Raw genomic sequence first — 24,799 nt, forward strand, 5'->3', positions numbered from 1 at the left:
AATTCATTGGCAACACTGATTTGGGAGCGTCTCCAAACTGCCAGATCCTCTGCTGTTCCAAGGGTTTTACAGAGCTCCTGTTCCAAGGGTTTAACCAATTAGGAATGCTTAAAAACGCATTAAATTTGATTGATCTGCTAAAATTCTTTCCTGTCTCCTCAGTTTCTGGCCGTCCCCATGTTGTCTGCGTGTGCAAACACCTTGGAGGTTGAAAAATCAACACTTAGGTCTGATTTGAAAGGTTCACATGGAGAAATGTTGAAGCCAAATGCATTGTCATAATTTTTATAGACAGCAACAGGAGAAAAACAGGAAAATCCCTACCTCTTCTTACAAGAGTTCATACCAGAGGGATGTTTCTGCAGTTTTTACATTGCAGGAGCAACCTCTTAATGGAGGAAGGCAAGTCCATGACTGCTTCATTTATTGAAGAGAATGAGGGAGACTGACCTTATTTTTATTAATATTATGATTATTATTAATACATTATACTAGATAAAGTTATTTATATTACATAATATATAATGATAGTTATTATTAGTGGTAATAATAATGTCAAGATTATTATTCCTTATTACTCCTGTGCTCAGAGAAATCCAGAATTCAGTTTTTAGAAGCATGTGTCTGTCATTATGCCCGGATATATGGACAAAAAATGAGGTACTTAATCTGCCTGTGACTGCTCCAACAGTCCCTGTTCAGCAGCATGAACATATTTGTGCAAAAGTGGTGCATGGTGCTCAGTCCAGGGTCCCAGCTGCAGAAAAGCACCTTGGAAAACCTTGTCCAGCACTGATATCAGACCTGTAAAACTGACAATACAGTGGGATCCACTCACCTTTCACCTTCAGGTGAAATTTAGCCAGTGATGCTCCAGGTGCCACATGAATGTCATGAAGCTCATCAAAGATCTGGGGCAACTGCTCCTCCTCAGTGGTGGATTCCTCCTGTTCTCGGCTAAGCAGCAATTGGAATTAGAAAGAAGAAAATCAGGATGCCAGGTAAGAGAAAGAAATCAGGTAAATTACATTTTATGTAAATTCAGTCTGTGGGCTTTGGCACCCTGAGAACAGACTCAGCACCATCTGAAATTAAAAGAGCAATTCCTTGAGGAAATACCCGAGCTTGCCTGAAGGCTCCAGAGCAAGTCTGCCTGGGATAAATGTGCAGCTGTTGCAGTTATTGCATCTCAGCTGGGCTGGATGCTCCCTTATGGCATTAACCTGGCCCTGCTCAATACAGCAAGCCCTGCCCTGACATAAACACACAGATTGATCTCACCGAGTCAGAGGTTAGAGACAGAGTTCCATATTTTACCTTGAAATATATTCCTTGGCACTGTAGTAAGATGAGGTCTCTGTGGCATCTGCTGCTGTCTCATAATCCGTGCTGGTCACTGTTAAATGCAAAAAGATAGGGCTTGAATAATCTGAGCTTTCAGACTATTTTTCTTAAATAGTTTTTACTGATTTTAATTCCCTTACTAACTTGAGTGACTAGCTAGTACTGCAGCAGGATCCCACATGTCCCTGGATTAGGGAAAACACCTCTGCACACCCCAAAACCTTTGCTCTGAACCTCGCCTTGGAGTTGGCAAAACCCAGCTGAACCCAGAAGGTTTGCAAGCGAAAATTTTGTGGCCAGAACATTTTTATTTAAAACACACATAGTGCCTTCCTTAGTGGGGGGGAAAAAAATAACCAGGTTTCAGCAGAACTCCTTTCCTTGGTTTTTCTAGGGTGATTTTGAGACTTACAGTCCACCCGGAGCTCAGCCTTGGTGGAAGCCACCCCCATGTTGTTCTCGGCGAGGCAGCGGTAGACGCCCATGTCCGTGGGCACCACGGCGGTGATGATCAGCTGGTGGCACCCCTCCTGGTCCTCGTTGATCATGTAGTGATCGTTTTCTTCAATGGCTTTGCCGTCCTTGAACCAGCGAACCGTGGGCAGGGGTTTGCCGATGACGATGCAGTCAAAGCTCACGGGGTACCCGTCCTGGACCTCCTGGTTTTGGAGCTCGGTCATGAACATGGGGGCTGAAGTTGGGGTGGTTGGAGAGAAGAAAGAAAAGTTTGGTTCTATCTAAAGATGTATTTTAGGCCCCTGCTGTCTAGACTTCTGGTTTCCTGTTTTTTAATTGCAGAGTAATATCTTTTCTCTAGAAAAGAATCAAGAAACTCCCTAGCACTATGAAGATACTCCATCAGCACAGCAATACCACAGCTGCCAATTTTATATTGTCCCTCTCCTCTCCTTGTCAAAATGTCTTGTCTCCCTCAGAACCATTCTGAACCCTACACATTTCAGTTAAGTACAATAATCATAGTATTTATGGCCATTTTTTAGTAGGTGACATTTCTAGGGGCTTCATAGATGTCAATACATCACCAATGTGCCTCCTCTCCCTCAAAATGAAATAGAATAAAAAAGTGATTATTTTTTCTAAAAGTGCAAAGCTTTCATAAAAATATCTGCACCAAATTAAGAAAAAAGTAAGTTGCTTGAGAGTGAAAAAATGATATTGTGGCCTGTCCCCACTGTCTTTTCCAAAGACTAAACAAGGTTTGCTTCCCCTACCTGTGTCAGAAGTCAGCAGAGGTGGTGGAGGTCTCGCTGCTGGAGGTGCAAACTTCCCAAGGCTGGGAGGTGATGCCTTCCCGATGCGCAATTCGATTTTTTTCGGGCCTTGCTCCAAGATGTCGATCTCCACAGGAATTCCCAGAGCACCAAACATCTCTCTGAACCGCGTGGCGGCCGTCTTGGCCTCAGACATGATTTCAAACTTGATGTAGATGTACTGGTCATCCTCACGGTACGTCTGGTGGTCGACCACGTCTATGTCCCCTTCATCTGCGCTGACAAAGAGCTCTTCCTCCACATCAGAGATCTCGGTGGAGATCTTGGCCCTGAAGAGCCTGTGGAGTCTCCTTCCTGCTTTCCGGAACGCATCGTCCAGCTCGCTGCCGGACGAGCTCTCTGTCTCGCTGTCGGTGCTCTGCTTGCCCCGCTTCTCCTTGGGAAGAACTTGAGGCTCCTGAGCGCCGACCACCACCTGAGCGCTGTGTGAGACCTTGCCAAACTTATTGGAGGCCTCACAGGTGTATTTGCCTGCGTCCTTCCTGTCCAGGCCGGCGATGATCAGGGAGCAGGTGCCGTCGCTGTAGCTGTCGATGTGGTAGTAGCGCCCGTCCGACAGCTCCTTCCCGTCCTTCAGCCAGCGCACGTTCATGTCGGTTTTGCTGTGGGCCACACACTCCAGGTGCAGGGTGCTCCCAGGCTCTCCAGAGAAGTCTTTGAAGGTCTCAGTAAACACCGGGCACTCTTGTTGCTTGATCTCTTTCCTGACTTTGTAGCCTTTGAAAGCAGCTTGGATCTTCACAGCCGCCTTGTTCATGGAGGGGTCATCCAAATCTGGCAGCTCTGGCTCAGCTGGCTGAGCAGCTGTGGTGGTCACAGTGGTTTCCACAGTGGATGTTTCCCACTGCTTCCATAATTTTCCTGTGGAGCTGGACTGAACCTTGCTGGTGACACTGATTGTCTTCTTGCCGGCTTTCTTGAGGTAGTTTACTAGGGAAGGAGTCCCAGCTCTAGACTCATCATCAGAGCTTGTGAAGGAGAAATCTGCCTCTCCTGTCCTGGCCAGCTCGTCACACGTGGAGTACTCCTCTGAGTAGTAGTGAGACATCTCTGCTTCCTCCTTCCTCAGCTTCTGAAGCTTCTCCTCCTCCTCAGGCACCTCGCTGATGGAATCCAGGGTGGGCTCCCGGCTCATACGGCGTTTCTTGGCCAGGGCTTCCCACAGGAGGTGAAGATCTCCCTCCTGGGCAGCTTCAGGGGGCAGGCTGGGCTGGATGTGCCCATCCACCAGCTCTTCAGCCCGGCTGGCAGGGGGAGCTTCCCTGGCAATCTCCTTCAGCATCGACACGGTGGGAACTGCAGGGAATTAAACAGATGAGGAGTTAAATATCTGTGAGTTTTGAGAAAGCACATGGAAATGTTCTACAGGAGAGTCTCAGTGACATTTAACTAAGCATCATACTGAGAAAAAAGTGGCAATTTACAGAATCCAGGATGGGGAAGGCTGGAAGGGAACACTGGATATCATCTAGTCCAACCTCCCTGTTCAAGCACAGTCCCCTAGGTCACATTAATCAGTGTGCAGATGGATTTTGAATATCTCCAGAGGAGATTTCACACTCTCTTTGGGAAATTGATATAACCGAATCTGGTCTTGGTGAACTTGTCCTAGCTGACCCCGATTTGAGGAGGAGAATGGACCAGACCATCTTCAGAGGTCTGTGAACCTCAGCAATCCTGTGATTCTACACATGCTCCTAAAACTTTACCAAATAATTTTTATTTTTTTTTTTAATTCCTTGCACATTTGAGCCCAATAAATAGATTTCTGCCCCTTTTAATGCTGCAGTTGATGAACTGGTTGTTAAGACTGCTAGTGGAGCCCAGAAAGCTACCCAGGCTCATCCTATCTCCCAGGAATAGATCTCCAGGGGCTGTGCTGGCAGCTGAGACTCTTATCTTACATGGACACACCTGCTTGGTTGGATGTGCCTAAGGTGCCTGGGACACATTCACAGTTTGCCCAGTCCCTTTTGAGATGCTCCAGGTTGTCTGGGACATCCACAGAATACCCCAAAGCATCTCAAATGGCACCAAAAACTCATGTAGAGACAATTATGTCACACCTTACATATCTGTCTCCAGAAACTCCAATCTGAGCAACTCAAAACTATCTGGGATGCAGGAACATACTGGAAACAACCAAACAGAAAAATAACAATTCCTTGTGGATTGTTATCACAGCTTGTAAAAGAAAATTAATTCCAGTCCAAGCTGTGGAGATGCCCCTGGATGTCCATACCAGACCTGATTTATCATCCCAACAATGCACACTCCATACCTTCAAGACACAGGCTGGCAACAGATTTGACTTCTGGAGAAGCCATGCAGGTGTAGCTGTCCTGATCCTCAGGTTTAAATCCACGGATAATGAGGATCTGCTTCGCTCCATCAGAGAGGATCTCATATCTCCCTCCAGCTTTTATTTGTTCTTTTCCCTTGAACCAAGTCACTTTCTCCTCAGTTTTACTTGACAATGTACACTCCAGGCGAGCCACCCCTCCTTCTGAGACAGATCCTCCCACCAAAGGTTGGGTGACTGTAACTGGAGGCTCTGCAATTACACAAATAAAATGAATTAACATAAAGAATAAATTATCATCTGGCTTTACTCCATAAAATATACAAGCATCTCATCCATCATTTACAGATTTCTCATCTGTGTAGACAACCAAAGGAAAAAAAAAAATAAAAGACTGGCAGCATCCAAAATGTGCACTTCCAAAGATAATATCAAAACAACTTTCCAAGCTCCCCCAGTGCTTAAACCAGCTCCATCTAAACATATACATGCAGAAATGATTGCATTTCCCACATTCCTGTGATTGCTGGTCTTCATTTACCCATCACCAGTATAAAAGTTCTACAGATTTCTACATCTTAAATGATGTGAGACAAAAATTATGTGATATGAAACAAAAAAGAAACAATAAATAGAATGAAAAGAGATTATTCAAAGTAGCATTCCTCTATGCTTGAAATAAAAAAAAATAAAATATAGATATATATTTATCCTATCTCAGGAAGAGGAAAAATTATCAAAAAGTAATAAGTAATTTAAGATCCAAAATTCTCTGCATCTTCTTTACTTTGGAAGGAAGTCTACCAACACAATGCTGTTTGTACAACCACGATAATTCAAAGAAAATCACATTAAACTCAGAGATGTTGACTGGGATGTAAAAGACAGTGCTGGGTTCCGAAAAGCAGCACATCCCTCAAGGTTACCTTCCTCTCTGCACATTTCACCAGGGTGAGGGGATTGCTGCCCAAAATGCCTTGGGTTTGTTGTTAACAAAGTGAGCATGTGCAGAGTCATCAGGGTCCAGAACTGGCAGCAGTTATTGCTGCAGAAAAATACTATTGTGTGCCTGAACCTTAAGCAAAAGAGTATTTTTTTATCATTATACTCATTTTGAAGAATTTAGATGAGTTATACCAGAGAGTTGCAAGAAAAGAAAGACAGAGAGAGACTCCCCATCCCACTGTAGCTTCCAAAGTTTCACCATCACACAGTGAAGGAACTGTGTCCTCCAGCATTTCTTTGTGGGGATTTTCAAAAAAGATGCATAAAAACATAAAAAAAGAGAAAGATGGGTGAAGAAGACAACGCTTCCCACCCACAGGCATGGTCTTGGTTTCCCCAAACACATTCCAGCATGCCCTTTTTGACTCATTCCGTCCTAGCTCCAGAAAAGACACTCATGGTGATGACCAACACATGGATGCAGTTCCAGAGACCCATGGTGATGGGCCAGCACATGGATAATGCAGTGCAGCCTACAAGACAGCTGGATGCAGTTCAGAGGAAATCAGTTCTGAGTGCTAAAAACGCAGCAGCTTCTGTTCACAGCAGCCCAGAACGACTTTTTTATCCCAAGCTCTTCCTCCTCTATTGTGCTGGCAGCCAAGCACTGAAAGATATTGCACTGGGAGATGCCTGGAGTGGGTGAAGCAGGCATGCCATGCAAAATGTAGGGTCTGCAGGAGCTTGCAGTCCTCCCTGGGGCGTGTGTCCATCCTCACCTAACGTCACCATCTGGGGGAAGTGCACTGCCTCGCTGGCCCCCGCGGTGTTTACGGCCGACACTCGGAATCTGTAGGGCTCCCCTGGGGCCAGCCCCTCCACGGTGAACTCCGTGTTCTGGATGAGGGCCTCACTGCAGGACTGCCAGCCAACTCCTGGGATTTTCCTCTCCACCTTGTAGCCCAGGATGTGCTGGCCACCGTCACCCGGCGGCTTGTGCCAAGATAGAGTGACAGAGTGGCTGCTCTGCCTTAGGACTGCTGGCTCTTCAGGTGGCTCAGGGAGGGCTGGGGGCACAACAGAGGTCCTGAGATGTACAATGTGAGCAGCAACACTTCATCCTGAAACACCCATAGGCATTCTTCACCCTAAAAATGCCCAAGAGCCGTCTTCATGCTCTTCACCCTAAAAACACCCAAGAGCCTTCTTCATCCTGAAACACCCAAGAGCCTTCTTGATCTTAAAACATTCAAGGGCCTTCTTCATCCTGAAACACCCAAGAGCCTCCTTCATCCTAAAAACATCCAAGAGCCTTCTTCATGCTCTTCACCCTAAAAACACCCAAGAGCCTTCTTCATCCTAAAAACATCCAAGAGCCTTCTTCATCCTAAAACACCCAAGCACCCAAGAGCTTTCTTCAACCTAAAGCACCCACAAGCCTTCTTCATCCTAAAAATACCCAAGAGCCCTTCTCATCCTAAAGCACCCAAGGGCCTTTTCATCCTAAAATACCCAAGGGCCTTCTTCATCCTAAAACACCCAAAAAACCTTCTTCATCCTGAAATACCCAAAAACCTTCTTCATCCTGAAACACCCAAGAGCCTTCTTCATCCTAAAACACCCAAAAACCTTCTTCATCCTAAAACACCCAAAAACCTTCTTCATCCTAAAAACACCCAAGAGCCTCTACAAGCCGTGAGGAAGCAAATGCAATGGACTGAGTATTCTCCTTGTTGTAAAGTTGAGTGTAAAGCCATCATAAAATCCTGACCATGAATAACTGTGCACCACTGATTTATCCTTGTCTGCCCTGATCTGTGCTGCCAATGTCAAAAGTTCATTTTCCAACTCTCATCTCGCATAATTAACGTCTGTATTGCCTTTTATAATATAAGTACCCAAAATTAGAAAAAGCTGATTTAAACCCAGCAAACTTTTTTTTTTTTAATTGTGGTGGAAGTGACTGGAATGTGTAACAGAGACCCCTTAAGTCTCAGAATTCATTAGACAGAGACTGCTTATAGTCATTTAAAGTATTGATGGTCCATCAGTGACCCTTTAACATCTCAGCTACTGCTAAAATACATTTAATTATCTCATAACCATCACTTCTGGGTGACCCACTTGTCCCTCTGTGGGAAGGAGCCAGATCCTGGGTGCTGAAATGAGCACTGACATGTCATTATCCAGCCTGCTCCACCAGGGAATAAGGGAATTATTATCTTCCCAACTTAACTATTGATTCTCATGTCTTTGAGGCAGGAGTTGTGTGCTTCATGGGTGTCCCCCACTTGAAAGTTTTAATATGCTACTCATTAATCTGGAAAACTGGTTACCCTGCACCTGAGCTCATGAGCAGATTTCAAAGATTCCTCTGCTGTCCTGGATAATTTCTCCACATGGACTCTAGCTCAGCTCCCTCTTGTGTTCACATTTGATGAGAGCGAAGCTGAACTCTGAGAATACTGATTTTTGTTAGATTTTATAAAAGACTGCAGCTAAAGAGAGTTGGGGAGTATCTCTACCATCACTAGCCTGATAAATTTTTCTTCAGATGAGGTGCATTACTTCTGGTTGAAGAACAAGTTGCCAGTATTATCTTCTCGGCCTAAGAACACTGTTTTGTGACATGTGATGCAAAGTGGAAAGAATCAGCACAAAGTTTGGGAAATTCAATACCAAAGTTTGAGATTTTGAGTGTCCCTGGGCTGGAACAACACACACTTACCTATCACAGAAAGCTTGGCTGAGGAAATGGCCTCCCTGGAAGCAAAGGTCACCTCTCCAGAATGATGCAGCTGGGCTTTTTTCAGAATAAGTTTGTATTTGTTTCCATCCGCTTGTACCTCCCAGTCCTCACCTGACTGGATCTCTATGTCATTATTGTACCAGGTCACTTCACTAACTGGCACAGCTTCACTCAGGACACAGCTAAATGTTGCTTTTTCCCCCAGAGACACTTCCACATCCGTGAGGGGCTGCAAGAACTGCAGGCGCCACCCTGCAGATTAAAACCAGTGATCAAGCCCTCGGTTACAGAAACAATCAAGAGATTTTGTGAACATTTGTGCTGAAGCTCTGAACAGCCAGGCCTTGGGGACCAAGGAGACCATTAAAAGGTTTATGTCTGTTGCCAGAGCAGAAGGTTTAGAATCACAGAATGGTTTGGTTTTGGAGAGACTTTAAAGCTCATCATGTTGCACCCCTGCCTTGGGCAGGGACACCTTCCACGAGACCAAGGTGCTCCAAGCCCTATCTAATCCATAAGTGGGGATTGATTTCTGCTTTGTACTCTGAGTTTCTTGTACAGAAAGGGGTTCTGGGCCCCACTGGGGTCTCCAGGAATAGGAGAAAGAAAAAAAAACAGGGGGGGAAATAGATGCCTTAAGTTTTAAGTTTTTTTGTTCTGCTTGGGTGTGAAGCTTTTAGTTTTATATTAAGGGTTACTAGGATCTTTTCACATGGTGGTGAAGACAAAACAGTCCTATTCCAGCTGGGGACTCAAGGACAATCTCTTCAAACTTCAGGCCCTAAGCATGAGCAACATGAAAAGCGGAGGGCGGGCAAGCAAGCAAGAAGGATGAAACCTCATGATTTGAGGCTATTAATTGGACAGTTGACTCCTGCATGCAAATGGACTAAAACCTATAAAAATCTGAGATGTCATGACCAATCCCTCTTTTGCTTCCATCCTGGAGTCATCCAGGCAGGGCTACGACTGTAGCACTGGTACTGCCAGGTATTGAAGGTCCCTCAATAAATACCCATTTTATTCCCCTTAACTCTGTCTGGCTTCTGTTCCAGCTCCTCTAGGCATCAATAGCATAAAGAAAAGGATAGAGATAATATGGTTGCTGATAAAACCCTCCTCTCTGAAGCCCTGAAGTTCCTATAAACACAACCAAACTCATCAGAATCATGACAACTCTGAGACAGTCGTTTGCTGCTAACTCAGTGCCAACGGGTGCTGCTTACAAACCCTGTCACATCCCACAGAACAAGAAAATAACGAAATTGTAAAGCATTATCCATTTAGGGGTGAGAGAATTGGATCTTTTCAGATTTTTCTTTTTCAGGGAAAATCAAAAGGTTATGGGATGATCTAATTTGTACCTTCCACAATGTGAAGGGAGCCAAGGAGAAAGATGGAGAGGGACTTTTTGTAAGAGCATGGACTGACAAGACAAGGGGGAATGGATTCAGATGGACAGAGAATAGGTTTACATGAGATACTAGGAAGAAATTCTTCCCTGTGAGGGTGGTGAGCTCAGGGTGCCCAGAGCAGCTGTGGCTGCCCCTGGATCCCTGGAAGTGTCCAAGGTCAGGCTGGATGGGGTTTGGAGCATCCTAGGATGGTGGAAAGTGTCCCTGCCCATGGTAGGAGGTGGAACTGAATGAGCTTTAAGGTCCCTTCCAACCCAAATCTGTGATTCTGTGGGTTAGTGGTGGGCTTGGCACAGTTGGGTTAAAGGTTGGACTTGATGATCTCAGAGATCTTTCCCAACCTGAATGATTCTATGATTTATTGTGTAGGCAGAACGTTTAGGTAAGAGACAAATAACAAATGCAACTTTTCACATTTTCCTGGTTTCTCTCCCCTTTCCAACCAGAAATTAAAGACTTCCCCTGCCCAAGCACTCGAGTTACCTTTCACAGTGAGGAAGGCTGAGGTCACTGCATCACTGCACATGAAAGTCACCCTGCAGCTGTCCTGGGGAGTTAAATTCTTCAGCAGCAGGATATGCCTGAGCCCATTTTCAAAGTAAACCATCTCAGTGTTGTCTGTGGTTTTGGCAGGTTCATCATCAATCAGCCAGTTGTAATTGTAGGTCTCAGGCTTGGAGAGGTAGCACTCAAACAGGGCTTCCCCTCCTTCCACGGCCTCCACATTCTCCAAGCCCTGGACAATGCTGTTCTTGGCTAGAAAACAAGGACAATTAACATTATTAATTATCTGACCATGTTCCTCTGAATATTACCAATCCTCGGAGCACTGGATGATTCCCACTGCTGCAAAGATGATGGAAAAATGTGATAAACTGAGCTTGTAGGTTGAATTGTTCATTGCAACCACACTCTAACAAAATATTATAATATAAAGATTTAAAGACAGCTTAAAAAGTAATGAAAAACCTCTAGAGCATCCAGTATTTCATCTACAACCTCTAGCATTTCACCCAGATTTCCTCAAAAAATGTGATTTTTTTTTTTTAATAAAGAAAAAAATGGTCATATTTGTATGAATCAGGCCAACAGTCAATAGGAAGGCATAGCACAGAAATATAAAGTCTAACCAAATTCCTTTTGTCCTATGACAGGAAACATTTCCCAAAGATCTCCCAGACAGCACAATTATCATCATGATTGGAGAGAAGTGAATCCACTGACACTCATGATAAAATTGTATTACTTTTCTTGCAAAGCAAATGTAAGAGAATATTATGTCTGGCAAAGCTATAGTGACAATTATCTGAGAAAATTCTGCCTCTAGGAAACACACAAAGTCAAAACCTCTATCAAGATTACTTTGAATAGCAAATTTCTGAATTTTGTAAAAGCTCTGTGACATTTAGGTTGGTTTTCCCATGCTGTGTGGTGAGTTGTGGGGTCAGAAACATGCACAAACCTCCACACTCCAGTCATGCATCACTTGGCACCTGGACAGAAACAATTAGCTCGATTCCAAATTAAATGTGGGCTGGTGCATGTGGGTATAATTCATGTTGCTACAGGGACAAATGACATGCACAAGGGTGGGGACACACAGTTGAGTAAATACAGTTTGCACAAATGCCATTAAATGGTCAGCATGATTTGTGTTATAAACCATGATCCCAAGACATTCCTGTTTAGACCTCTACAAATCATCTGGAACTGTGCTCAGCCAAAAAAACAAATTAAAAATAAATAAAATGTTAAAAAGCCTCCAAACTGAGCAATTTATTTAATGGTAAAAACAAGCAAACATACCAAAAAGGACAAGCTACTAGATATTTATGAACTTATTACTAATTACAAGGTGCCCAGAGATGTTGTGTGTGGACTCTCCATCCCTGGAAATGTTCAAGGCCAGGTTGGAAAGGGCTTGGAGAAACCTGGGATAGTTCAAGGTGTCCCTGGCCATGGCAGGGAGGTTGGAACTGTTTGACCTTCAAGGTCTTTTCCAACCCAAACTATTCTGAGCTTCTATAATACTAAAAATATCTGAATTTTATTAGATCCATTCTTATGGAGAACAATGAGGGAGTTGCAGACTCTTCTTGCAGAATGTATAATTTTTGTTAAAACAACCCAAATTGTTTATCTGTGTGCTTTGGAAGCATTGGTTTCCCTAATTATGGAAAGTAGCAAATTGCTAACCCTATCTTCTCTGGGATGCTTTTAGATTATGTTCATTAAAATATTTTTAAATCTCTACAATGCAAAGTGCTTATCAATGTAGAAAACATTATAATAAATAACACCCTGTTCGTCTGCACTAACAACCAACTCCAGTTAAGCAAGAAGGCAAAATAGCCACAAATATCCAGAAATCAGAACCTGCTGTTGCTGATCACACAAATTTACTTGGTAACCAAAGCCAGAATTCCATATGCAGCAGAAAAAAATAAGACATTTCCATGTAAAATCCTAACTTTATAGTCATTTTGTATACATTTTTCCTCAGGGTCTCCACAAATGTGAGTGCTGAGTGAGGAGGTAATTCCTGAGGGATCACTATTTGAAACAGGTAAATTGCCAAGCTCATTTACTTAGCAAAATAAAATGGAATTCCACGCTATCCATAAGTTACTGGTTCTATGTCACACTGTAAAAAGTGCTTGTTAACAGCAAAACAATATTCACATTATTCCTTCGGACCAACAACACCCCTGTGATTTTACAATTCAGCAGGACACATCCCATCACACTGATGTTCCAGCCCACTGCACAAGAGCTGGGATGGCTGAGTGCTCTAATGAGTGAGTGCTAATTAGAAATAAGATAATGATGCAGTTTCATATTCAATTCCCATTACCCCCCAACTATTTTTATCCTCATTTCCAGTACCAGAGTGAGCACCAAGAGCAGGTATCTGATGTGTCCCTTATTGCAAAGCCTTGCCATGATTTTTCTACCTCTTTTACTTGGAACCCACGGTAGTCTTCCTCTCTGGCTGGAAGACCTCACCTTGAACATCAAGTGTAGCCATCACTTTAATGCCTTCAGCTTCACAAGAATAGATGCCAGTGTCTTCTGGGACCGTGGGGTTAATTTTTAGCATGCTCACATTCCAGTCCTGCTCGACAATCACTCGCTGCCCATCTGCATGTATTTCCTGATCATTTTTCTTCCAGATGGCGTGCACTGGCCTAGAATATTGGCATATGAACTCTGCTGGGCCATCTTCATCAACAGTCATGTCCTGCATGGGACTGACCACTTCAATGGTGGGATCTGTTAACCAACACGTCAGGAAGGACATGCATTAGTGGATCCCCATGGAAATCACCCCTTGGAGGGTTTTTGCCATGCACAGAGCCTGGGGAGCAAGCAGAGTGGCAGGGCAAGCAGGGGGTGGCTGGGGATTAGCAGTTTAGTCTGTGCCTGTGTCAGCATCAAGCAGGATGGAAGCCTGATGGTGCATTAGAACATGGCCATGACACTGGGAAATGGGCCACCAGGAGTTAAAACTGGTGCTGGAACAGTCCTCAGTTTGGACTGCTGGCTTAGTGTTTCTCCTTTAGTGTTCTGGGATATTCCAGGCTAGGAAGCACTGGATGTGAAACACTTCTGCTTCCTGAATGTGGAGAACAAGGACTGCAGTGAGTGGTTCCCTGCAACTCTCAGCCTCACACAGCAATGGGAAAACACCACAAACTCTACTGGAGGCTCCTTGTGTGACTAGAATATAACTACTCATCAGAAAGAAACACAGTCCTCAACTGCAGACACTCATTCCTGTCCTGGGCTGGTCTTGGCTGTCAGAGTCATGTGAGGAGAAAATATCCAGGACAACTGTGACAAAAAAGGGGCACTCCACAGGAGCAGATGAATATTGTTTTGATTATTTGTGTGTTCCTCTGCAATAGACACATTGTTTGGAGAAAACCAATAGGATTTCCTTTACAGTATTTTATCTAGAGTTCACTAAGAGATCATAAACCATTGACATCTCACACTGAGAGCCCATAAAAAGCTGAGAGAAGCTAGATATGCAGCTCCTCTGAAGAAGATCCATGAGGCTGCTTTAAAGCACTTTTAAAGCACTAGTTCTACTTCCTGTGAGGCAGCTCTAAGGCACAATGGATATATCTGACCTAAAATACTGCCAGCTTCCAAACCAGCCAAGAAATGTTAGACTGGACCATCCATCTACAATGCAATATGCAGGTCAAAAGGAAAATATCAATGCAGTCTGAAAATGGAAAATCTCTCTGAAACATCATTCTTAGCAGAATTATGTCAACTTTAAAAAAAAAAAAAAATGATAGGGCTACAAAGGGACATGAAAAGATGACAGTCAGAGAAAGCTGAGATATCATCAGGAGCTGATGATCCTTGAGGAACCCTTCCAGCCCAAGACATCCTGTGATTCTATATTGTCCTCATTCTTCAAATAGCTGCTCTGCTCACAAGCCAGCTGGAATAGCCCACACAGGATCTGTCTGGAATGCTCCTCTTGAAACTGCTGCAGCAGGCTGAGGGTTTGGGATGCTCCTGGCAGACCTTGGGCAGCAAAGAGAGCTTTGCAAACATCATTTGGAAACTTGTTGCAAGGCTTGATCCCACTCACTAAGGTTCCTTCTGCCATTCTGAGTGTCTGCCACGTGTTTATGGAGAGGAGGCCTCCAGGGAAGATGGTTTTGTTGATGTTTTGCTGACTGAAGAGACCAGCAGGTGTCTGTGCAGCTGGGGAGCACAACCCCATCCTTCCACAAGATGTAGAAATGCTTCTCACAGCAGATATCACCTGTGGTACTGGAGAAGGTCCTGGCTCCACTGTCCCCTCACTGTTGGCCTGGGCAAGGACTTTGGTGGCCCTGTTCACCTGTGCAGGAGCTTTTTGGGACTTAGGGGCCCCAGAACCTGCAATTCCCACCTGCCCAGAGGAGACAGAAAACAGCAGCAGCTCCTTCACCCTTTTCCATTCTCCCCCAATCATCTGTGAACCACCTGGTTCAGGGCCAGGGAATGAATGCAGTTCCAGTAGAGCAATGATGTTGTGAAGATCCAGCATGAAAAGCTGAGGCCTCACTTGTTACAGAATAAATCCAATTGCCAACATGCCTCAAACCAGGAGAATGAGGCACATGGAACAAAGTTAACTTGCTCCTTGATGAACAGCAAGTCATGGATGGTTGGATAGACTGAAATGTATTTCAAACACAGATTTATGGTTAAATTTCTGGACAAAATAGAGTGTAAAAAAATGTCAATACAATGGTTGGAATTTTACAAGTGTTTCACGTTCCTGTGAAATCAAGTGTTACTGAGCACAGTGTAACTGGGGTTATCCCAATCCAGTTATAAAATACTGCCACTGTGATTCAGGTTTGCAATTCAAGAATTTTGGCTTCATGGAAGCACAAACATGTGTGTATCTGCATGAACTGTGGGTTGGACAGGATGATCTCCAGAGATTTCTACTGAAATCAATCATGCTGTGATTCCATGAAATGGAAATTTCTCAGGAGCCCTTAAATTCACTGAACAGAACACCTAACAATGCATTTATTTTTAACTTATATTTCAGGCCCACTGTAATTTTTTGCCTGGAGAGCTCAGAACCAGGTTCATGAAGAAGTGGTTTCATATTTTATCTTTGCAGAGAACCAAATTTTCTGAATTTACAAGGGACATATGATGCAGAGAAGGAGACATCAACCACTAACTAAAATTCCATATTGTGGATCATTCCTGTTGTGGCCCAGCTATAGCACAGGAGTAGATTTGAATAAAGATATTTTAACTCTTCGTATTTCTGTATATATCCCTTCTCCAAGCAGGGAATAGGCTTTAATTTTGCCTGAAAAACAACAGATCTTCCCTTCCCCATGGCTATAAAAGGACTGAGTGGGAAGGAGCTTGATTTATCAAGCCTGGAGCTCAGTGTTATTTGCAGCTTATGGCTACCCTTACCAAATGGGAAAAATATTTTTTAACAGACCAGAAAGCCTTGCCAGTGCAGGGATGAACTTTCAAAAAGGAGGTGTGTTTTGTCCCTGTGTTACTGGAATGTCACACACCCACTGGTTTCCAGGAACAGCCCAAAATCCTCTCCTGGGAACGTGCTGAGCTCAGCCCTAGCAGCCCAGCAGCAGAGCAGCACAGTAGTGATTTTGGGAATTACCACCTCTGCAAGATTCTGTGGTATTATGAAAGAAAAAAAAAAAAAAAAGCTGAAGTGGGGATATAAAGTCAGGTGCTGCCACAGATGTTTATGTTCATCTCTTCTTTGAGGTCAGGTGAAAGCAGCAGCCCTGACCCTGCAACCCTCCCTCACCTGAACCACTGCAAAAATCAGCGTGGTTGTACCCAGAGGAATCCTGGGGTGAGAGTGGGTGACCTGCAGAGTGGGAGGGTTGCAGGGCACAGGAGAACCACGAAGGGATTTAGTAAGGGTAGCCTGGAAGGCAGAAGCACCAGCACATGGAGCAGGTGGCCACGTGTCTCTTGCTAACAGGGAAATACCTTTGACTAATAATTTAGCAGTGGAGATAAGGGGCCCAGCTCTGAAGGTGACAGTGCCCGAGTCATGGCACGCCACGTCATTTAGGGTCAGAGTGTGGATCCTGCCGTCCTGCTCAGAGATTTCCGTCACCAGGTTGTTGTGGAGGGGGGTCCCATCGAGCCACCACTGCACGTTCTTCACGCCCGGCTGCGAGAGCTCGCAGGTGAACGTGGCTGACTCGCCCACAAAGACGTCTGTGCTCCTTAAACCAGACACTATCACTGCTGCTGCTTCCTCTGCGCGACAGAGCAAGAGAAGGTGCCAAAGGAAAACAGAAACAAACGCGCACGAGTCGCTCCCTGCAGAGCTGAGCCAAGCCCAAGGGCAGCTCCAGGAGAGTTAAGCTTGTAGTGCTTCTCCAAGAATTTTCTTGAAGAGGGTTAGAAACTGCTTGTAGGGGCAGTGTGTGTGTCTCTGCAGACATCATTTCACTAGGAGGAAACTCCACTCCTTGCCCAGGTCATGCCTGGCTCTCCTGTGTGTTGCAACCATCTGCAGAAGTTGTATGAGGCACAGAGGTACTTAAAGATTTAAATGTTCACCTGGGTGCTTTAAAGGAGTAATAAGATTATCAGCAATGATAGAAGCTGCAATTAGTTGTAACAAGAATTTCAGTATTTTTACAACCACTGCTCCAAGTTTTTCAGCAGTACCACCATCTGTTCTGAAACACAGTATGGTCAGTACTTCAAACTAGTTTAACTTAAAAAGATGGGTCAAACCTCAGCCTGGAGGTGAGTGTCTATATCTTCTCTGGAATCAGGAAAGAAATGAATGGTCTTTCTGCTGTTTGGCCAGTTACTGTCAAAGATTTTGGAGTAAGAAATCCAGGCAGAAAACCATTTCCACCACGTGTCACCACCTTACCTTGCACGTACACAGACCCTGTGGTGATCTCGTATCCAGTGCTGCAGGTATAATCCCCACAGTCATCAGGCTCTACACCATGGATGATGAGCTCAGCTACGCTGCCCTTCAGCTTCACCTCGTACTTGTCACTGGGCTGAATGACCACCCCTCCTTTCCTCCACTCAACGGGAGCGTCCGGCTTGGAGATCTCACAGTGCAAAACAGCCGTTCCCCCTTCTTCAGCCTCTACGTTTTTCAGCTCTTTGTTAAACAGCACTGGCAGTACTGCAGTGGAGAAGCAACTGCATCAGTGACAGTGCTCAGAGGTGAGAAACCTGCTTGTAGCTCCTCCAGTTGGGCTGTTCCCTTCTTTCTTTTCTTGTGTTGCAGTACAGGATGTGGCAGAAATGTGAATTCTGTCCCCATCTGTTGCAGCCGGGTGGGCCAGTGACCCTGATCTCCTGGCACACATTATCTGCTAATGGGCCATCTTTAAACCAGCTGGGCAATCATCTTTATCTTCCCACAGCCCATCCTCCCTCCAGGAGATATCTCCTGTTAATGGCCAGTGAGTCCCAGGGCATGACTGATAAAATTCCATCATCCCACTGGGAGATGCTCCACCCAGGGGGAGGAGCCAACATTTCCTACCTAGATAAAAACTGAGATTTGGAACACCAAAGCAGCCTTTTTGCACTGGATTTCAGAGGAAAATTGGACCTTCCCACATAATTTTTGGACCTTCAGAGGAAAACTGCACCTTCTACAGGAGCCCTACTCCAACAGAACCAAATCTATCACTCCACGATTGGCAGCCACCATTGAATGGGACTGTGCCAACACCCTGACTGACTGACAGGTGTCAGCTTGGATTCTGACTCTGGCAGTGTTTTGGGATTGTTCTTTGTAATACTGCATCTTTATTTTAATTTTCCTAGTAAAGAACTGTTATTCCTAATTCCCATATCTTTGCCTGAGAGCCCCTTAATTTCAAAATTATAATAATACAGAGAGAGAGGGTTTACATTCTCCATTTCAAGAGTGTCTTCTGCCTTTCTTAGCAGACACCTGTCCTCCAAACCAGCACATTTCTCAATCACAATTTGCCTGCTGGCCACTCATGGAATGAGCTGCTTATAGTGCAAAGGTGTCCAGTGCTGCTCCATAAAGGGGTACCTCTAAAAAGTCTTCACATGGCCATACTCAATGTAAGCACATAGAGCACAGCATCACCAATCATAACACTGAGAGCCAGAACCCTTTAGGTTGGAAAAGACCTTTAGGATCAAGTCCAGCCATTAACCCAGCACAGCCAAATCCACCACTAAATCCTCAAGTGGATCACATCTACCCATCTTTTAAATATCTCCAGGGATGGTGACTCCACTGCTTCTCTGTGCCAATGCTTGGCCACCCATTCAGTGAAGAATTATTTCTTAATAAACCTCCCTGGTTCAACTTGAAGCTATTTCTTCTCATCCTATTGCTTGTTACTTGTGAAAATAGAGCAACCTTTACCTCACTACAGCCTCCTGTTGATAGCTGCAGAGAGTGATAACATCTCCCCCAAGCCTCCTCTTCTCCAAGATAAAAACCCCAGCTCCCTCAGCTGGCACATGAGATTTTGGGTGGATCTCTGGAACCACATGTTCTGAGCAGGAGTTTGTTATGGTGACTCACAATCTACAGGGGTGATCTAATCTAAAAGACATAGAATTCTTAGCACAAAATGAATAAAACTGTAGAATCACAAACCCATAGATTTCTTACTAAAAAATGGAAAAATTGTAAAATCTCAAACCATAGAGTTCTTAGTACCAAATGAATAAAACGGTAAAATCCAAAACCACAGAATTTTTAACACAAAATGAATAAAACTAAAATCCAAAACTATAGAAATTTTAGTACAACACGAATAAAACTGTAAAATCCCAAGTCATAGAATTCTTCATATGAAATGAATAAAACTATAAAATCCAAAACCACAGCCACTACGTAAGGCAAAGAGATACAATTCATGGGCTGCTCTGGCACTAAGAGATACAGTGGATCAATTTAAAATGGACTTGTCCTTGGTATGGTGAAATACCCTGGTTTGATTTCACTGAGTGTCAATAACTCAGCAATAAAATTTCCACATGCATGTGGCACTTGGGGACATGGTTTAGTGGTAGACTTGGAAGTGTTGTGTTAATGGCTGGACTCAGTGACCTCAGAGGACTTTTTCAAACTAAATCAGAGAATGGTTTGGGGATTGGAATGGGTCTTAAAGATCCAGTTCCAACTGTTGCCTGGAAAGGCTGACTTGGAACAGAGACTAGATAGAGTAAAAGGAATAAAATAGGATTTTATTGAAAGGATACACTTTGGGCAGTGCAAGAGCCTGGCTGGGGCTACACTCAAATTATATCCTAGATGGATTCCAGTCAGGAGTTTTTACACTCTTATAAGTTTTGGTTCATTTATATATTGGGGTCAATTATCCAACCACAGCCCCAGGCTATGAAGTCTCAGCCCCTGGCTTGCCCCCTTTCCCTCGCTGTTGTTTCTGCTTTTTGGGTACCAGCTGTCCTTGATTCTCTAGCTAGAAAGGAACTGTTTTGTCTAATTATGCTGTGAAGAGAACTTACTAACACCTAATATGAAGTTTCAGAGTTACACACTAAGCAGCAGAGATTCTGAAAAATATAAAAGCTAAAACCCAAAGCATCACAACCCCCTGCCATGATCAGGGAACCTTCCACCAGACCAAGTCTCCCAGAGCCCCATCCAGCCTGGATAATTCCAGGACCCCCCCTAGAAAGGATGGACACAGCCAAGCCTCCTCTGCCCCCAAAGACGCCTCGCCCTACCTTTGACCTGCAGCGTAGCCGTGGTTTGCTGATCCCCGGAGTCACAGGTGTACTCCCCAGCATCCTGAGCCTCAACCCCGTAGATGAGGAGCTCAGCCCGTGTCCCCTCCTGGCGGAACTCGTACTTGTGGCCGGGCTGCAGCCGCGTGTCCCCTTTGCGCCACTCCAGGCGCGCGTGGGGCCGCGTCAGCTCGCAGCGCAGCGCGGCCGTGCGCCCTTCCTCCACCTCCTCGTTCTTCAGCCACTGTCGGAACAGCACAGGCAGCCCTGCACGGAGGGGGTGAGGCAAAAAAAATAATGGGTGATGTTGGGAAGGATGAGTGGACAGGAATGTCTCACAGATGTGTGCGTATAGCGGATTTTTGAATGTAGAATCTGAAGAAGAATGAGTGATGTTGGGAAGGATGAGTTGACAGGAATGTCTCACAGCTGTGTGTGTGTAACGGATTTTTGAATGTAGAATCTGAAGAAGAATGGGTGATGTTGGGAAGGATGAGTGGACAGGAATGTCTCACAGCTGTGTGTGTGTAACGGATTTTTGAATGTAGAATCTGAAGAACGGATAGAAATGATAGCAAGTTTTGATGTAGAAAAAAATAATTGCTGAGACAGTTATACTGAGTAACTAAGAAGGCAAAGAGCAAGTGAGTTGGAAGGGGCTTTTATGACTTAACCTCGAACAAAACATGTTTTTACCAAGCAAAAAGATTGTCACAGACAAACAAAAATACCGTGTTGCAAGTACAGAAAAGATCTCAAAATTTTCCACTGCAAGAAAACTGAAAAACAACTAGCTTAAACTGTAACACACTAACTTTTTGTGATTAGAATATAGCAACATGACTATGGTAATGTTAGTAGTTATCATAAGCTATAGGTAGTAGTATAAGTATTGATTGGCTGTCATGTTTTAAGATGCTCTGTAATGAAAAGTAAATAATGCATTGCAACCAGAACTAGAAGAAGCTTTCAAGGAACCCACAGCTGTGGCTGAAATGCTTCGGGCTGGGCTCTTGTCACCCACGACCCGTGAATTGCTGCATTATTTAGATACAATAAGCAGCATTTTTAAAGAGCCACCTGGAGTTCCACACCCTTCATTTTAGGCTCCTACAGGGTGAGGCAAAAATAGAAGAATGTTTTCTTTCTAGAGGTATGCATAAAGCTATTCATGAAGTTCATGGACAATTCTGGCTGGGCATCCCTAAGGGATGCCAAAGTGAAAACTAGATAGAGGAGGAGGAGGAGGACGAGGAACGGGAGTTAATCATCAAGAAAAATTTGATTTCTACATCAGCGACATTTCTCTCCCCATATGCCAGTAATAATTGGGATAGAGCAATAATAATAATAATTCTTTTTACAAAGAATTTACAACTAAGTTCAGCAATTATTACTGAAGGCCAGATAGCTCTCCATCCTTGAAATAAAATCATGTAATGGGATAAAATCACTCAAAGAACATACAGATACATATATAAAAGTATAAAATATACATACATGTATATATATATATGTGTGTATATATATATATATATATATATATAAAATATTAGAATATATAAAGCATATCAGAAAATTTGAATTTATCATATAGAATATAGAATATGTAGACTGGTATAATATACAAAGTAGAATTATATATATAATATATAAAATATTATTAATAGAGAGAAATATATATATATATAAAATATTAGAATGTTTTAATATATAAATCTGGGATTACAATCCCAGGCTTCATATATTGCCACCAGAGATCAATTACAGACTAATCAAGGCTTGAAGTGACCTCTGGATGAACCCATGGAGGGAGATTCCTCCACTCCTCTGATCTCAGTTCTGATGTCTGACCACTCCTTCAGTTAAAAGTTGGGTTTTTTCTAACCTGAATTTCTCTCACTGCAGCTTGCACTTGTTGCCTGTCATCTCTTTACTGAGCCCTCCAAGAAAGTTCTGTCTCTCTCCTCTGCAGATCTCTACTAGGAAGCTGCAAAAATCAATGAGATCTCCCTTCCACTTTCTCTTCCCCAGTTATCAAACACAGCTGCCCTTTCCTTTGCTTATACTTAGATCCCAGAATGGTTTAAATTAGAAGGTACTATCATCTTTTTCCAAACCCTGCCACAGTCAGGGACACCTTCCACCACTCCAGGTTGCTCCAAGCCCCAGTGTCCAACGTGGCCTTGGACACTTCCAGGGATCCAGGGGCAGCCGCAGCTTCTGTGGGCACTCTGTGCCAGGGCCTCACCATCCTCATTGTAAAAAAGCTTTCTTATACCTAATCTAAATTGTCCCCTTTTTGATAAAAACCATCACCCCTTGTCCTATCACAACAGAGTTTGTCCATATACTTGACATGCTCCAGCCCCCTGACAGACTTCATGGATTCTGCAGCACCTGCTCCACTGATCAGTGTCTCTCTTGTAGTAGAGAGCTCTAAAAATGCATGTTCTGTCCTCTCAGCACTGCTGGGCAGAGAGGAAGCCGTACCTTTGACCTCCAGCCTGGCCGTGGTCTTGCCAGCCGCCGTGTGGCAGCTGTAGTCGCCGGCGTCGGCGCGGCTCAGGTCGCGGATGACCAGCGTGTGCACCTTCCCCTCCTGCTGGATGCTGCACTTGTGGCTGGGCTGGATCACGGACGAGCCCTTCTTCCACTCCACGGGGACGTCAGGCTTGGACACCTCGCAGGACAGGTGGGCAGTGCCACCCTCCTGCAGCTCCAGGTTGTGCAGAGCCTTCACAAAGGTGAGCGGGGCAGCTGTGGGGAGAGGGGACCAGCACTGCTGCAGCATCCTCACCCAGCATCACCCCCAGGGCAGAGCTGGGTGCCTGTAGTTACATTCGGAGCCAGATCGAAGAGGAACAAACAACACAAGGCATTGGTGTGGGCTGTCTTTCAAAAATCGCTCTATAGATCTTAAAAGAAAGGTTGTTCAAAGCTTTCAGGCTTTTTTTTTGCAAATGTGATCTCAAAGTATCGTAAGTAAATTAGTCCACAGGATATTCTTGACACTCTTCAGCATTGATTCTGATCAGCTGCGTGGTTGGATGGTCTTCAAAGGATGCTAATGTTAATTATTATATCAAATAACATCAAAGGGTGTTAATAGTAATTATTATATCAAATAACATCAAAGGATGTTAATATTAATCTTTGTTCTGTGTACAATAAAAACAACCGAAATGACTGACTCAGATGTACCTCTCTAACTTACTAAATTGAATTAGCAGAATCTCCCAAAATTTCCAGGGCTCCCTAGTCCCAAGTACACCTCTCCAGCAGTCAAAGCAGTGCCTGCTCAACCCCTCTTCCTGGGAGGCTGCTCACCTTCCACCTTCAGCCGCGCTGCTGACGAATGCTGCCCCACTTTGAAAGTGATGGACCCACAGTCTTCCAGGGTCACCTTCCTCAAGATCAAGCTGTGCCGTGTCCCCTGGGCTCTGATCTCGTTCATTTCGTTGGACTGCAGGGGGACATCCCCCAGGAACCACTGGGCATCCTGAGCTGTCTCCCGGGACAGCCGGCACTCGAACACCGCGTCTTCTCCTTCGCACGCGGCCACGTCCTTCAGCCTCTCCACGATGGTGGCTGCTGCTTCTTCATGGAAAGGGCAACACAGTTTGAGATCTGCTTCCTGGGTTAAACGTGTTGTTAGGCTCTCTCTTGGCACTGCTATGTTGTTATTTGAGGTCCTAAATAATAAATCTGGGGGTGTTCAGCTTGGAAGAGAGTGGTTATGGGAGTTTGTAAAAAGAAGGAAGAAGGACTTTTTATAGAGGTAGATAGTCACAGAAAATAAAGGAGTGGTTTCCAACTAGGCAGGGTTAGTTTAGTTAGAAAGAAATTGTTCCCTGTGAGGGTGGTGAGGCCCTGGCTGAGGTTGCCCAGAGAAGCTGTGGCTGCCCCTGGATCCCTGGAAGTGTCCAAGGTCAGGCTGGATGGGGTTTGGAGCACCCTAGGATAGTGGAAGTGTCCCTGCCCATGGCAGGAGGTGGAACTGGATGAGCATTAAGGTCCCTTCCAACCCAAATCCATTCCATGATTCTGTGGGTTAGTGGTGGGCTTGGCACAGTTGGGTTAAAGGCTGGACTTGATGATCTCAGAGATCTTTCCCAACCTGAAGGATTCTGTGATCTATTGTGTAGAACATTTAGGTAAGGGACAAACAACAAATGCAACTTTTCACATTTTCCTGGTTTCTCTCCCCTTTCCAACCAGAAATTGAAGACCTTCCCTGCCCAATCACTCGAGTTACCTTTCACAGGTTGGACATTGGAGCTTGGAGCACCCTGGGATAGTGGAAGGTGTCCCTACCCATGGCAAGGGGTTGGAACTAAATTATCTTGAATCTAAATTATGATCTAAATAATCTAAATTATCCTCCAACCCAAACCATTCTGTGATTCTAAACTCATGGAAATGTAGGTTCACAGGCATGTAGCAACATATTACAACGCTACAGATGCTTGATGCATGTGTATTATGCACACATATATGG

The 24,799-nt window shown here is 44.4% G+C and overlaps 1 protein-coding gene across 1 annotated transcript in view; it reads right to left on the reverse strand.

The window, feature by feature from the left end:
* OBSCN (obscurin, cytoskeletal calmodulin and titin-interacting RhoGEF) overlaps positions 1 to 24,799 on the reverse strand; it is a 145,951-nt gene that overhangs the window by 29,747 nt on the left and 91,405 nt on the right. The window contains 14 exon segments of the mRNA XM_056484594.1: positions 839 to 957; positions 1,318 to 1,396; positions 1,757 to 2,035; positions 2,577 to 3,932; positions 4,918 to 5,190; positions 6,663 to 6,950; positions 8,612 to 8,884; positions 10,531 to 10,803; positions 13,054 to 13,320; positions 16,558 to 16,833; positions 17,465 to 17,731; positions 20,299 to 20,565; positions 22,792 to 23,058; positions 23,629 to 23,898. Coding sequence (XP_056340569.1) covers positions 839 to 957; positions 1,318 to 1,396; positions 1,757 to 2,035; positions 2,577 to 3,932; positions 4,918 to 5,190; positions 6,663 to 6,950; positions 8,612 to 8,884; positions 10,531 to 10,803; positions 13,054 to 13,320; positions 16,558 to 16,833; positions 17,465 to 17,731; positions 20,299 to 20,565; positions 22,792 to 23,058; positions 23,629 to 23,898 — 4,554 coding nt within the window.

This window comes from Oenanthe melanoleuca, chromosome 2 (assembly GCF_029582105.1).
Source record: "Oenanthe melanoleuca isolate GR-GAL-2019-014 chromosome 2, OMel1.0, whole genome shotgun sequence".
NCBI lineage: Eukaryota > Metazoa > Chordata > Aves > Passeriformes > Muscicapidae > Oenanthe > Oenanthe melanoleuca.